The 16,144-nt window shown below is 41.2% G+C and overlaps 1 protein-coding gene across 3 annotated transcripts in view; it reads right to left on the reverse strand.

Moving 5' to 3' along the window:
• The window catches only part of PLEKHB2 (pleckstrin homology domain containing B2), a 69,100-nt gene that overhangs the window by 31,332 nt on the left and 21,624 nt on the right, over window positions 1-16,144 (reverse strand). For all 3 annotated transcript variants that reach the window (XM_032412838.1, XM_032412828.1, XM_032412820.1), the window contains exons 2-4: window positions 5,935-5,979; window positions 1,971-2,123; window positions 526-628 (exon numbers count right to left, since the gene is read on the reverse strand). In XM_032412838.1, coding sequence (XP_032268729.1) covers window positions 526-628; window positions 1,971-2,123; window positions 5,935-5,971 — 293 coding nt within the window. In that variant the 5' untranslated portion in view covers window positions 5,972-5,979. The remainder of the gene's footprint in view (window positions 1-525; window positions 629-1,970; window positions 2,124-5,934; window positions 5,980-16,144) is intronic.

Raw genomic sequence — 16,144 nt, forward strand, 5'->3', positions numbered from 1 at the left:
TTGTATTTAATCAGTGCTTTCAAGATTCTGATCCAATTTCACTGCCAATGTTAACAGGCTGAGAACTGATAAAGCTGGGTTTTCTTTCTTGCGGCTCTACATCTCTTCTTCAGAGATGGCAGATGGAGCAAGAACCACCAAAGGAAGGAACAGACTGTGTAATAGAGATGTCAGCGCTTTTTTAAAAGACATTTACATAAAAAGAACAAGATTTAAGAACCCATTCAACTACGCCCATTACCCAATGTACATCTAGTAATGAAAAAGTACAAAGTGGCTATATACTAATACTTTGTCATTCCCGCTATAATGGGATCTTGCCTGCACAGCTCTGGAGAAGCAGAAACTAGGACGAGAGTTATTAGGCATGGAATAAGGCCCTGTTACATTTGTTTCACACATCCTCTGAGTCACTTATTCTGCTGCCTGAAGGAAAACGCCATTCTCATTCTACTCCCTTCCTGATAACTGGAAATTAGAACACAACACTTTTTAAATTAAAACACATAAAAACCCAAAACTTACAAACAATCATCTGTGCTTTCTGCACAAAGACTGATAGTTTTCCCATCTCGGCAAACAATCTGCAGCATACAGTCTTTTGGCTTCCCATCTGGAGGCTGAATATCTGTGAAAAGTTAAGTAGAATAAGGCAATATTTATATAGTTCTTTTTAAAGGCTTTATTCTTACCTAACAGCTCAGATAAGCAAAGGACGAGTATTTCAGAACGTTCCAATAACAAAACATCTTTGTCCTGCTCTACAGAACCAAGCACATGAATTACAACTCTGTTCCAATTAAACTTTCTGCAGGAGGGGCGCCTGGGTGGCTCAGTCGGTTAAGCATCTGCCTTCAGCCTGGGTCATGTTCTCAGGGTCCTGGGATGGAGCCCCACATCAGGCTCCCTGCTCAGCGGGGCGTCTGCTTCTCCCTCTTCCCCTCCTCCCACTTGTGCACTATCTCCCTCCCTCTCTCAAATAAATAAAATCTTTAAATAAATAAATAAATAAACAAACAAACTTCCTCCAGGAAGAACAAGCAGGCCTCTTCTGGAGGACAATCCATATACAGAGATGTATAGAACAGCCCAGATATTAGAAGAATAAGCCCCAAACAATGAAAAGTGTTAATGAGCATCAGATAACAGAATACTTACTGTTTTTATTCACAGGAAATACTAAACTGGATCACTGCTTTAAAAGTGAAAATCATACTTTAAAGTAGCTCTGTGTACCAAGAAATAAGGTCTGTGATATTTGAGCCTGGTTTAGGTAGGTATTTCAACAGCTAGTCGTCCATGGACACTTGTGTTTCAAGAACTAACATGCAGGGGGGCAAGATGTTACAACAACAATGGTTACTACAAGCATATAGGCCATTTGTAACTCTTTAATTCAAAAACTATTTATAGGAGCAGGATGTTTCAAACATCAAGGTTTACTAAAACAGACTCTATTCCAAATAGAAACAGAGCTAATAAGCAGGGAAGTCTACATACGCCCTTAATAAGAAATAGAAAAGTCTATACTTATTAAAAATTTATTCCTTTAAAATGAATATAAGGAATAACTCAGGAAACCAAGGCATCATGGATTTTTAAGTAACTGACTGGTGGTGTCATCAATAAGATGCCTGTTTCTGAGCAACAAAACCTATGCACTACCTAGGGTGGTTCCATCTTTCTTGGGGATCCCAGCACTCTGGTTATTCTCCACCACTTTCTCCATGACAGAGCAAGGAATGTGGACTGCTGGGTCTGATTCAGATGAGAAAATTAATCTGCCCCAATCATATGATTCATGATCCAAGTGTCTGGATGCCCACTGTGTTTACCTCCCTTGTTTGATGAAAGATGAAACCCTTCTTTGGTCTGTCAATGAAAGCAAAATGAGTAAGGAAAATGATTCAACTCCCACCAAAAATGAGGAAGGGTAGAGGACAGAAGCTGGCCACAACTGACTCACTTACCCCGACACTCGTGCCCGGTGCGGATATTGATGCAGTCCACTGGCATATGGACCTTATCCTCGACACTCTGCCGAGTTTGGTCATCATAATAGATCAGGTGACCATCTGACCACAGGTCAAACCAATTCTTCTTCCAACGCTTCAAAATAGTACCTGAAAAAAATGGAAAGGTTGGCTTTGAGCCAAAAAAAGCAAGGACTTTATCCTCTAGCTCACAGGTAACTGAAACGAAGGAAATTTTTCTCTGGCCCCATAAGTACACATGCATACAGTTGCCCAGAGCACTACATCAAAATGGAGATGAAATCAAACTCCAATGGCACAAACACCCATGCTGTACATGCACCTTACACTAAAGATACTAAGAATGCTGCCAACTTAATAGTCCGAAAATTTTTTTGTAAAGTTCAATAAAACCTTGATTTTGATAACAAGTGTTGGTGAGGATGTAGAGGAAAAAAGAACCATCATGTTGGTGGGAATGTAAACTGGTACAGCCACTGTGGAAAACAGTATGGATGCTCCCCAAAAAATTAAAAACAGAAATACCATATGGTCCAATAATTCTACTACTATTTACCCAAAGACAACAAAAACACTAATTCAAAAACATATAGGCACCATGTTTATTGCAGCATTATTTACAATAGCCAAGATATGGAAGCAACCTAAGTTGCTAAGTGTCCATCAATAGACAGATGGATAAGGAAGATGTGATAGTTATATACAATGAAATATTATGCAGTCATAAAAAAGGATGAGACTGTGCCATTTGTGATGATATGGTTGGACTGAGAAAGTATTACACTAAGTGAAATAAATCAGACTGAGAAAGACAAATACCATATTATTCTACTCAATGTGGAATCTAAAAAAAAAAAACAAATGAATAAACAAACATTAAAAGCAGAAACAACACATAAATACAGAGAACAAACTGATGGTTGCCAGATGGGAAAGGGCTGGGAGGATGGGCAAAACAGAGGAAGGGTAGTGGGAGATAGAGGCTTCCAGTTATGAAATGAGTAAGTCATGGGAATAAAAGGCACTGCATGAAGAATACAGTCAATGATATTGTAACAGTGATGTATGGAAACAGATGGTAGCTACGCTTGTGGTGAGCATAGCATAACAAGAGTTACACACCTGAAACTAATGTAACATTATGTCAACTATACTCAAAATTTTAAAAACCAAAAAAAACCCAAAATCCTTCATTTTAAGCTAATAAAACATATAATATTTAATTTTCCATGTAGTATATCTACACTCTCCCAGGAGTATTTAACTTTGCTAAACTGATCAGAGAACACTGGACTGTGAAGTCTCTATATACAAAAAACAATAATACATTCCTCTTTTAAAAAAACATGTTTTGTTTTGTTTTTCTCGAAGAGCTTTCACATATATTCTTCTCTAACATTCACCTTCCCTTAAAGCCCATGGTGTGGGAGGGTCTCCCTGCTTCAGACAGACACAGAAGCAGGTTCGGACACTGGGTGTACCCACAGCCAAGACACTGACTCCCATCCTGTGTGCATCTGTCCTGCTACCTCATACGTCCCTATCAGTTTAGGGAATTCATCCTAACATTTGTAATCTTGGACTAGGCACTTAACTTTATGAAACTCAAATTTCCCTATTAGCCAAAAAGGAAAACTAAAAGGCCAAGTCAGTCACCCCTGCTCCTTCCTCACACCCAGACACTACCTACTACATCCTTTGTTCCTGTAGATCCCACCCTTCTTGGCCATCGTGCACAAATCCCATTCCATGTACCTCTCCTTATGCTCCCATAGCCATTACTGGTGTGAACTAAATATGCATCATATCAGCCCTCCAAATTTCTTTTACCACTATCAGGCACCCTCCTTGCTAAGAAGGGCATCCACAGCAGTGTCCCAAACTGATAAATAAGTGACATCAGCATCCACTTGATTGGCAGCCCCTGAGCTGTACAGAAACTACCAAAAAGAGCCACCCAGACACACAGGTGGACCGGATTAGGGAGTTCTACCCAAGTATCTCACCTGCCACCAAAGCCCTGACTGCAGATTCCCAAATTAGGCTGTCCTCCATAGTCCTAAAGGTCTGTGTGGCAATAGCAATAAAAGCAATCCTCCAGACCACTTTGCATACATGTAACCATCTGTGTACCTCTGCTACCCAGTGAATATAATACAAGTCACCTCATCTTATTTTATTAGGATTGATAGTTCTGATTTTTGCAAAGGAAAATGGAATAAGTCTTCTGAATATACACTTCAAGACTGCCATGGACCAGGACACTAGAAAAGTCTGTACAACTTATTTAAAAGACATCTATTTTGTGTACGTCATCACGCTAGGCATTGACTGGGAGAGGGGACAAAAAGTCAAAATGGTCACTGTTCACTTATGTTGACAGAACATTTACACTGAGTCATGGTGAAGAAAGGAAAGCTTGTCCTCAAACAAGGACGCAGCAAAGCCTAAAGAGAAAACCAGAGGATATCCATAGGACCAGGAAAGGAAGGTACATCCTCTAGGTCCAAACAAGGCTCTCCACATCCCCTGACAATTTAGGGAAGGATGGGATCACAAAACCCAAAACAAAGAAACTTACACAAAGACTGGGGCTAGGCTCCAATATGCCAGGACTTTCTTTTTAAAGCAACATTGCTCTATCTATTCTTAGAATATAGAACTGTCACAGACCTTGAAAGGACACCTGGTTCAGCTCCAGGTCTGGGAATGTAGAACTAGTGACAGGACAAATAAGCTGAAGGCTTGTGTCCTGGTAGAAAGTGTGTCAATGCCGAAATGACACAGTCCTGAATCTGAATACAGGTTTGCCACCCACAGTGTTAAGTTACCTAATATCACTAAAACTCAATTTCTTCAACTAGAAATCAGGATAATGCCACCTACCTCACAGAGCTGCTGTGGTAAGTACATAATATATGTAAAATCTATGTAACAAGGTCACAAACAACCTTCATAAATAATAGTTTTTATAAACCATCTAAGGTATGCAGTCCATTCTTCACTGCTAGTCTCAATTTTAGCTAAGTTCTGAAGATAACCCCCCAACAGAAATTTGTATCTGAATAATAAACAGTATAAACTATAGTTCAGTTTTTTGCTAGAGTCATAAATGATATAGTAGTCATTTTTCCCTTAACTCTGCTCTTTCTAGAAGGACAGCAGAATAATCTGTTTACTTTTTCTCTAATGAACAGAGTTGGTTATTCCTGCTTTAGAACACACCATGAATCTGGGAGCCTGGGTGGCTCAGTCGGTTAAGCGTCTGCCTTTGGCCCAGGTCATGATCCCAGGATCCTGGGATTGAGTCCTGCATTGGGCTCCCTGCTCAGCAGGGAGTCTGTTTCTCCCTCTCCCTATGCCCATCCCCACTGCTCATGCATTCTCTCTCTCTCTCTCATGCTCACACACTCTCTCTCTCTGCCTCTCTCAAATAAATAAAATCTTAAAAAAAAAAACAAAACTGATTCTCTTCTGCAGAGTCCTTTTGAAGATCCAAAAGACTAGTTTTAGATAAACTCATTCCTTCAAGTCAAATCTTCATCTCTATAAAGTCTCCAGTATTTTAGAATCTTAGTCACTATTCAATCCCCAAATAAAACAGGTATTTCCCACAAAGACAGCAGTACCTCCATGCTAATATATCAGAGTTCAGCTTGGTTAGATTCAAGCAGGGACTCAGGTCAGCCACGAGTACATGGGCCCCTAGATAACTTTAGGATAGGGCTGACTGCCAGGGAAATAGCAACCAAGAAGGAACTCTGGTGAGCAGAAACACAGTTCACAGAGCTCTAAAAATTTCCCAGAGGAAATCCAGAGCAAGCACATTAATAAGACTTTGACATTTATTTTTAAATGTGATCTGTTTCAGCAATAGAAATAAACATGTACCCTAAGGCAACACTAAACCCAGTCCAACAGGCTCATGTTCTGTACTTACTCTGTCGCAGCAACCATCCACTCTTCACAAACGCCATTTTTCCACCTGTAAAAGAAACAGCCAGGTTCAAAGTTATACCCTGAAAAGAGAATGGCCCACACAAGCTGTTTTTCACTCACAACAGTTCTGACACCAAACATGTGGGGTCTTTCCACATTAACAACGAATTCTCCAAATCTCAGGACAACAACTAGATGTCTACTGATTCAACTCGATTCTGACCTGGAATGAGCATCAGTTAAGGGTTCAGTTCCACAAGAGTGCTCCCACTTCAGAAAACAAGTTCTGAGCCTCCAATATTTCTGACCTACAAATTGGGGGTTCCCACAACCTCTCCTCAAATTTGATAATTTTGCCAGAATGGCTCACAGAACTCAAGAAAGCATTTTACTTACCATGTCCTATTTCTTATAAAGCATACAACTCAGGAAAAGCCAGATGGAAGAGATGCACAGAGCAACGTAAGTCTTTCATGCCTTCTCTAGGCACACCGCCCCCTCCCAGCACCTCTACGTGATCATTAACCCAGAAGCTCTTAAAACCCTGGCTTTAGGGGTTTTAAGAAAGTGACATTAGGTAGGTGTGATTGATTACATTACTGACCACTGGTGACTGAACTTAATCCCCAGCCTCTCCCCATCCCTTCAGGTCCAGGGATGGGGCTGAAAGTTCTAACCTTCTAATCACAAGGCTGATTTCCCTGGCAATCAGCCCCATCCTAAAGTTATCTAGGGGCCCAGCAAGATCACCTCATCAGCATAAACAGATATGGTTGAAAGGGGCTCATTATGAATAACAAGATACTCTTAGCACCTCTATCTCAGGAAATTCCAAAGATTTTAGTTCACATAGTTCTTACATCACAAAAATCACAGCCATCTGGTCTAACTCTCCATCCTGATCTCTGTGTCAGCTGAGGAAGGCAACAAAGCCATTTTACCTCACTGGCCATCTGGCATTTACCTAATACCTCCTCAGTAGGGCCAACACAACCCCTCCCCCCACCTCCCCCCACCTCCCACTCTAGGCTTTGGGCTCAACACTCTGCCCACCTTACTAAATCTAACACCACTCAACAGACATAAAGCATCCCAGGAACACTAAGATTTAGCTCTGTCAAGGATTTGTGGCTTCTCCTAATATGACCAGCGTCCTGGGGCTCTGGGGTCCACTGCCTCAGCTTTATACCTGGTGTGCCCAGTAGCATTCACACAGCCCAGTCATATGTGCACTGGTGTCAACAGGCCAAGTGGCCGGTCAGAGCAGAATACTGAAGTCAAGAAAGAATGTGATAAATTTAACTCCATAAAAATAAAAATCTGAGTGGCAAGAAAAGTCAAAAAGACAAAATATTAAGAAAAACATTTACAACTATATGGCAACAATGAGCTAATTTCCTTCAAGTACAAAGCTCACATATAACAGAAATGACAATCATCTGGCAGTTCACAAGAAAACAAACATTAATAGGCAATAAATTTGTTAAGATATTCAATTTCTCTCTCAATTCAACACACAAAATTCAAAACACAAGTTAACAATATTACCTATCAAATGGGCACAAATGAAAAAAAACTATGATACCCAGAAAGGAGTAAGCATGATGGCAGGAATGAAAACTGTTGCAAACTTCTGGGAGAAGGATTTGACATCTATCAAAATTTTAAATGTTCATAAACTCTGACCCAGAGATTTCACCATTACTAGGATTATACCTCATTGATACATGTGCAGAGGTCTACCAACAAATCTGTATATTCATGGCAATGTTGCTTATACTGCAAAACACTAGCTCCAACCAAAGTGATCCACATCAGAAGATGGCTCAAAGGGTACCTCCACACATGACAGATCATTATGCAGATATGAAAAAGGAGGTAGAACAGTGTGTGCTGATACCTGCACAATTGTTTTGGGGAAGGAATCACAGAAACTCTTAACCACGTGTACCTTTGAGGAGAGAAAGAAGGCAATGCTGTGTATGTATCAGAAAAGAAAGTGACTAGGGGCGCCTGGGTGGCACGGTCAGTTGAGCATCCAACCCTTGGTTTCGGCTCAGGGAGTGAGCTCAGGGTTGTGAGATGGAGCCCCGCATCAGACTCCACACTCAGTGAGGAGTCTGCTTGTCTGCTTGATACTCTCTCTCCCTCTCTCTCGGCCCCACCACCCACCCTTCACACACAAGAATGCTCTCTAAAATAAATAAATCTTTCCAAAAAAAAGTGCCTATTCAGTCCTATTATACCTTTCTTTCTATTAATACTTAAAATTTTTAACAACTTGCATGTATTATATTTTTTCTTTAATCAACAGATTTTAGGGGCCCCTGGCTACCTCAGTTGGTAAAACATGTAATACTTGACCTCAGGGTTGTGAGTTTGAGCCCCATGTTGGAAACAGAGATTATGTTTTTTTGAGGGGGGGCATAGAGATTACTTTTTTTTTTAATTAAAAAAAAAATAAGGGCATCTGGGTGGCTCAGTCAGTTAAGCATCTGACTTCAGCTGAGGTGATTTTGGGGTCCTGGAATCAAGGCCCAAGTCAGGCTCCCCACTCAGTGGGACGTCTGGTTGTCCCTCTCCCTTTGACTCTGCCCCTCCCCCTTCTTGTGCTCTCTGTGTCTCTCAGATAGGTAAATAAAATCTTTAAAAAAAATAGATCTTACTTGGAGATTTTATGGGAACCATTTTTGTTTTCTACTTTAGCATTTTTAGGTACTCTCTTTAACAGTTGGATGGTTAGCAAAAAGGAGGAAAAGCCCAAGTGGGCACCTGAAAAGAACAAATGAGCCCCTCCAACCTTTAATTTTTCCCATGTCTAAGTATGACTAAATTCTCACCATTCTCCAAACCTTTACAAAAAGAGCTACACAAGCTTGGTTCATCCTATACTCCAGCATCTCCAAAATCTCATACTCAAGGTTCTTAATGTCCTTGTGATTTCTGCCAACTCATGCTGTCTGTCCTCTCTAAGAAAGTTAGTAAGTTTTTCATCTTTCCCCATTTTTCTCCCACACACTCAGGTAAACTAGAAACAGAAATGCAGTCTCTCCCATTTATCCCACTGGACATGCATGCTGCTCACTGCTGACTAGAGGGGACTAGCCCAAGTGCCGCTGACTAAACCCACTCTAATCCAAAGCTCTCTGTTAGGCAAAATGACAGTTTATTATTTAAACTGGGTTGAACTGGTTTGCTAAACTCGCAGGAAAAAAAAGGAAAAACAAAAACAAAAAAACCATGCAGCCAAAAACCATCATTTACTTCCAAACAGATACCATCATATCTTCATCCAACAAATATTGAGTGCTAATATGTGCCCAACCTTGTAGTAGGCACTAAGGACACAGCAGTGACCAAGCTAAAGTCCCTGTTTTCATGTAGCTTACACTGTAGGAAAGCAATTGGTTAAAATTATAAATTAAAAAGACGGGTGGGGAGGAGCAAGATGGCAGAGGAGTAAGAGACCTAAATTTCATCTGGTCCCAGGAATTCAGCTAGATAGTTATGAAACCATTCTGAACACCTCAAACTTGACAGGAGATCAAAGAAAAGAATAGCAACAATTCTATGAACAGAAAAGGGACCACTTTCTGGAAGGCAGGACGTGCGAAGAAGGCAATATTCAGGAAGATAGACGGCCAGGGGAGGGGGCCTCCATCAGCTGCTATGGGCAAGTGATACAGCTGCGGAGCACAAAATCAAAACTTTTAGAAGTCGGCTCCGCTGAGGGACTTCGCTCCGGTGGCTAAGCAGGGGGTGGGAACCTCGCTGGGACAGCGTGGTCTCAGGCCCTCGGGGTCACAGAAAGACCAGGGGAGCCGGAGAGTGGCAGAGCTCCCAGGTATCAGAGCAAGGAAGCCAGCTGCAGAATCGGGGAGACTCCCCTTCCTGCCCCAGGAGAAGCAGTGTGGGAGCGCACCGCAGGGATCTGCTGGGTTTGGAGACTCCACATGGGGTCCGGTGGCAGAGATAGAAACCCTCGGTCACAGGCCAGGTGAGCACGGACTGCAGCCGGAAACCGGGGAGATGGGAGGGATTGACTGCTTTTCTCTGGGGGCTCAATGAGGAGTCGCCTGAGTCCTTGGCTCCTCCAGAGCGGAGACTGGGAGGCTTCCATTTTCACTCTGTCCTCCAAGGCTGTAAAGAAAGCTTTCAGGGAACAAAAGCTCCCAAGAGCAAACCCGGGATTACTTAGCCCCGACCAGGCAAGGGAGGGGCAATTCCGCCTCCGGCAAAGATATTTAAGAACCACTGCAACAGGCCCCTCCCCTAGAAGATCAGCAAGAACATCCCGCCAAAACCAAGTTTACCGATCAATGAGAACTGCAAAACTCCAAGCACTAGGGGAATACTACACATAGAATTCATGGCTTTTTTCCCATGATTCTTTAGTCTTTCAAAGTTAATTTTTAAAATTTTCTTTTTTCTTTTCTATTCATTTTTGAATTTTTCTTCTTTCCTTTTTCAACCAACATCTTACATTACCAATTCTTTTTAAAATCTTCTTTAATTTGCATTTTTAGTCATATTCTATCCCTTCATTGTATTTAACCTTATTTTGTGCATGTGTGTATATATATATATATATATATATATACATATACACATTTTTCTTTCTTCAAAATTTTGGGATAGAGTTTCTTCCAAAAGACCAAAATATACCCTAAATCTAGTATATGGCTTGGTTCTAGTCTCCTGCCTGATCACATTCTCTCCTTTTTTCTTTTTTTAAATTTTTTTTCTATATTTTCTCAACCAACTTATCATCAATTCCGTTTTTAAAATCTTTTTTGATTTTCATCTTTACATTCATATTCTACCCCTTCATCATATTTACCCTTATTTTTGTATATATACATGAGTTTTTCTTTCTTTAAATTTTTGGGAGGCAGTTTCTTCTAACAAGACAAAATACACACAAAATCTAGTGTGTGGCTCTGTTCTAGTCACCAGCCTGATCATATTTTTTTTTTCCTTTCTTCCCCGCCGCCCCCCGCCCCCCGCCCCGGTTTTTGGGTCTCTTCTGATTTATTTAGTGTATATGTTTCTGGGGTCGTTGTTACACTTCTGCCAATTTGTTCTCTCACTTATCTATTCTCTAGACAAAATGACAAGACAGAAAAACTCACCTCAAAAAAAAAGAAAAAGAGGCAGTACTGACTGCCAGGGACCTAATCAATACTGACATTAGTAACATGTCGAAACTAGAGTTCAGAATGACGATTATAAAGATACTAGCTGCACTTGAAAAAAGCATAGAAAACACTAGAGAATCCCTTTCTGGAGAAATAAAAGAACTAAAATCTAATCAAGTCGAAATCAAATAGGCTATTAATGAGGTGCAATCAAAAATGGAAGCTCTAACTGATAGGATAAGTGAAACAGAAGAGAGAATTAGGGATATGAAAGACCAAATGATGGAGAATAAAGAAGCTGAGAGAGAGAGAGAGAAACAACTACTGGATCACCAGGGGAGAAATCAACAGATAAGTGATACCATAAGATGAAACAATATTAGAATAACTGGAATCCCAGAAGAAGAAGAAGAGAAAGGGGGCAGAAGGTATACTGGAGCAAATTATACTGCAGAACTTCCATAATGTGGGGAAGGAAACAGGCATCAAAATCGAGGAGGCACAGAGAACCCCCCAAACTCAATAAAAATAGGTCAACACCCCAATATCTAATAGTAAAACTTACAAGTCTCAGAGACACAGAGAAAATTCTAAAAGCAACTCGGGACAAGAAGTCTGTAACCTACAACATTAGAAACATTAGATTGGCAGCAGACTTATCCACAGACTTGGCAGGCAAAGAAAGGACTGGCATGATATACAGAGCACTAAATGAGAAAAACAAGCAAGCAAGAATGCTATATCCAGCTAGGCTACCATTGAAAATAGAATGAAAGATAAAAAGCTTCCAAGACAAACAAAAACTAAAAGAATTTGCGAACACCAAACCAGCCCCACAAGAAATATTAAAAGGGGTCCTCTAAGCAAAGAAACAGTCTAAAAGTAACATAAACCTGGAGGGGGGAAAGATACCGGAGGAGTAGGGGACCCTATTCCAACCTGTCCCTGGAATTGAGCTGGGTATCTACCAGACCACTCTGAACACACACAAAATCAGCCTGAGATGTAAGAAGATAGATCTGGACCTCTACAAACAGAATATCGCAGGCGGTTCGTTTCGAGGTACCAAGTGGGGAGCCATGATTCCACGGACAGATATCGGAGAATAAACGGAAGGGGGAGGGAGCCTGGCCGTGGGGATCCTACACCGCCAGTGAGCGAAAGCCTCCCGCACTGGGGACCAGGCACAGGCTCCCAGACGAGTAGCGACGGGGAAAGGACTTTAGGGCAGCCCCACGGAGGGAAACCTGGAGCGGCAGGCTGAGCCTGCAAACTGGGGGAGGCTGGTGGTTTTAGAAGCACAAAGGCAGAGACGTGCCCCGACCTGGAGGCAAGGATTGGGAGCGCTGCTGAGGGGAGCACAACCCAGGACGCTGCAGTTTATAGCAGCACAGACAGAAACAGAGATAGTGTGGCCTGGAGAGCTCACTGAAGAACAAACAGAGATCTCTCTGCTACGAGGCAGAGGGTTGGAAACAGTCTCTTCTGCTCTCTTGGAAGAGATGCAGAAAGCCTCCAGGGAAAGCTGCCAGAGAACAAAAGCCCCAAAAAACCGGTTTCCACTGAGCCCATACCTGGCCACAGGGGGCAGGGCAACTCTGCCCGAACAGGGTTGCCTGAGTACAGTGTGGCAGGCCTCTCCCCCAGAAGACAGGATGGGAAAACAAGAGGCCAGCAACCCTAAGGTCCCAAGAAAACAGGTGCATCTTGCTTGGATTCTGGTCAATAATTTGGACTCTATACATTCCCTCAACCACCGATCAACAGAATGACTAGGAGGAGGAACCCCCAAAATACGAAAGACTCAGACTGTGACTTCTGCCACAGATTTACAAACGGATACAGATATAACCAAGATGTCAGAAATGGACTTCAGGGTAACAGTTATGAACACAATAGCTAGAATGGAGAAATTGATTAATGGCAACGTAGAGTCTCTAAGCGCAGAAATGAAAGCTGAATTGGCAGAAATTAAAAATTCTATCAATGAGATCCAATCTAAGCTAGATAATCTAACAACTAGGGTAAGAGAGGCAGAAGAATGAATTACTGACCTGGAAGTCCATTTAATAAATAAAAAGGGAAAAGAGAAGGTCAGGGAAAAACAACTCAGAAGCCATGAAAATAGAATCAGAAATAAGGGACACCATGAAGCGTTCCAATGTCAGAGTTATTGGAATCCCTGAGGGGGTGGAGAGAGAGGACTAGAAGATATATTTGAGCATTTCATAGCTGAGAACTTCCCTAATCCGAGAATGAAACAAACATTCGTGTCCTACAGGCAGAGAGGAAACTCCCAAGATCAAGAAAAACAGGCCAACACCCCGGCATGTAATAGTAAAACTCGCAAATCTCAGAACCAAGGAAACCACTTTAAGGGCAGTTAGGGAGAAGAAATTTCTTACGTACAGAAGGAGGAACATCAGAATAACGTCAGACTTATCCATAGAGACCTGGCAAGCCAGAAAGGCCTTGCAAGACATATTCAGGGTACTAAATGAGAAGAACATATAGCCAAGAATACTTTATCCGGCAAGGCTGTCATTTAGAATGGATGGAGAGATGCAGAGCTTCCAAGACCGGCAGAAACTGAAAGAATATGAGACCACTAAACCGGCCCTGCAAGAAATATTAAGGGAGAGTTCAATAAAAGGAGAAAGACCTCAAGAGGGATACAGAAATTTACAGAGACAATCTAGAGAGACAAGGTCTTCACAGGCAACATGACGACATAAATTCATATCTTTCAATAATCACTCTCAATGTAAATGGACTAAATGTTCCCATAAAATGGCAAAGGGTTGCAGATTGGATAAAAAGACAGGACCCATCCATACGCTGTCTACAAGAGACTCATTTTGAACCTAAAGATGCATCCAGACTGAAAGTGAAGGGATGGAGATCCATCTTCCACGCCAACAGACCTCAGAAGAAAGCTGGGGTAGCAATTCTTATACCAAACAAATTAGATTTTAAAATAAAGACTGCAGTTAAAGACACAGAAGGACACTATATCATTCTTAAAGGGTCTATCCAACAAGAAGATCTAACAATTGTAAATATCTACGCCCCCAACATGGGAGCAGCCATCTACATAAGCCAACTGTTAACCAAAATCAAGAGTCATATTGATAACAATACGTTAATTGTAGGAGACCTCAATACTGCAGTTTCAGCAACAGACAGATCCTCTAAGCAGAAAATCAACAAAAATAACAAGAGCTTTGAATGACACACTGGACCAGATGGACCTCATAGATATATACAGAACATTCCACCCTAAAACAACAGAATACTCATTCTTCTCAAGTGCACATGGAACTTTCTCCAGAACAGACGACATACTGGGTCACAAATCAAGTCTCAACAAATACCAAAAGACTGAGATTATTCCCTGCATATTCTCAGACCACAATGCTCTAAAACTGGAACTCAATCACAAGAAAATATTTGGCAGAAATTCAAACACTTGGAAGCTAAAGACCAGTCTGCTCAAGAATGTTTGGGTCAACCAGGAAATCAAAGAAGAACTTAAACAATTCATGGAAACCAATGAGAATGAAAACGTATCCATCCAAAACCTATGGGATACTGCCAAGGCAGTCCTAAGGGGGAAATACATAGCCAGCCAAGCCTCACTCAAAAAAATAGAAAAATCCAGAATTCACCAACTTTACACCTTAAAGAACTAGAGAAAAGGGAACAAACGATGCCTAAGGCACGCATTAGAAAAGAAATAAGGAAGACTGGAGCAGAGATCAATGAATTAGAAACCAGAAACAGAGTAGATCAGACCAACGAAACTAAAAGCAGGTTCTTTGAAAGAATTAATAAGACTGATAAACCACTGGCCAGACAAAAAAAAGAAAAGAGAAAGGACCCAAATTAATGAAATTATGAATGAAAGGGGAGAGATCACGACTAACACCAAGGAAATAGAAACAATTATTAGAAATTATTATCAACAACTATATGCCAATAAACTGAGCAATCTGGATGAAATGGAGGCCTTCCTGGAAACCCATAAACTGCCAAGACTGAAACAGGAAGAAATTGACAACCTGAATAGGCCAATAACCAGTAAAGAGATTGAAGGAGTGATCAAAAACCTCCTAAAAAACAAGAGCCCAGGGCCTGATGGATTCCCTGGGGAATTCAACCAAACATTCAAAGAAGAAGTAATACCTATCCTACTGAAGTTGTTTCAAAATATAGAAACAGAAGGAAAGCTTCTAGACTAATTCTATGAAGCCAGCATTACCTTAATCCCCAAACCAGGCAAAGACCCCAACAAAAAGGAGACTTTCAGACCGATATCCCTGATAAATATGGATTCCAAAATTCTCAACAAAATCCTAGCTAATAGGATCCAACAATACATTAAAAGGATCATCCACCACGACCAAGTGGGATTTATCCCTGGGCTGCAAGGGTGGTTCAACATTCACAAAATAATCAATGTAACAGAACACATTAATAAGAGGTGAGAGAAGAACCATATGGTGCTCTCAACTGATGCAGAAAAAAGCATTTAACAAAATACAGAATCCTTTCCTGATTAAGACTCTTCAGAGTATAGGGATAGAGGGAACATTCCTCAAGTTTATAAAATCCATCTATGAAAAACCCACAGCAAATATCCTCCTCAATGGGGAAAAGCTGAGAGCCTTTCCCTTAAGGTCAGAAACACATCAAGGATGCCCACCCTCACCACTATTGTTCAACATAGTACTAGAAGTCCTAGCAACAGCAATCAGACAACAAAAAGAAATAAAAGGTATTCAGATTGCTAAAGAAGAAGTCTAACTCTCTCTTTTCTCAGATGACATGACACTTTATGTGGACAACTCAAAAGACTCCACCCCCAAATTACTAGAACTCATCCAGCAATTCAGTAATGTGGCAGGATACAAAATCAATGCGCAGAAATCAGTTGCTTTCTTATACGCTAACAATGCAACCGTAGAAAGAGAAATTAGAGAAACGATTCCATTTACTATAGCACCAAAAACCGTAAGATACCTCGGAATTAACCTAACCAAAGAGGCAAAGGATCTATACTCTAGGAACTAC

The sequence above is a fragment of the Phoca vitulina genome, unplaced genomic scaffold, assembly GCF_004348235.1.
Source record: "Phoca vitulina isolate PV1807 unplaced genomic scaffold, GSC_HSeal_1.0 scaffold1, whole genome shotgun sequence".
Taxonomy (NCBI): domain Eukaryota; kingdom Metazoa; phylum Chordata; class Mammalia; order Carnivora; family Phocidae; genus Phoca; species Phoca vitulina.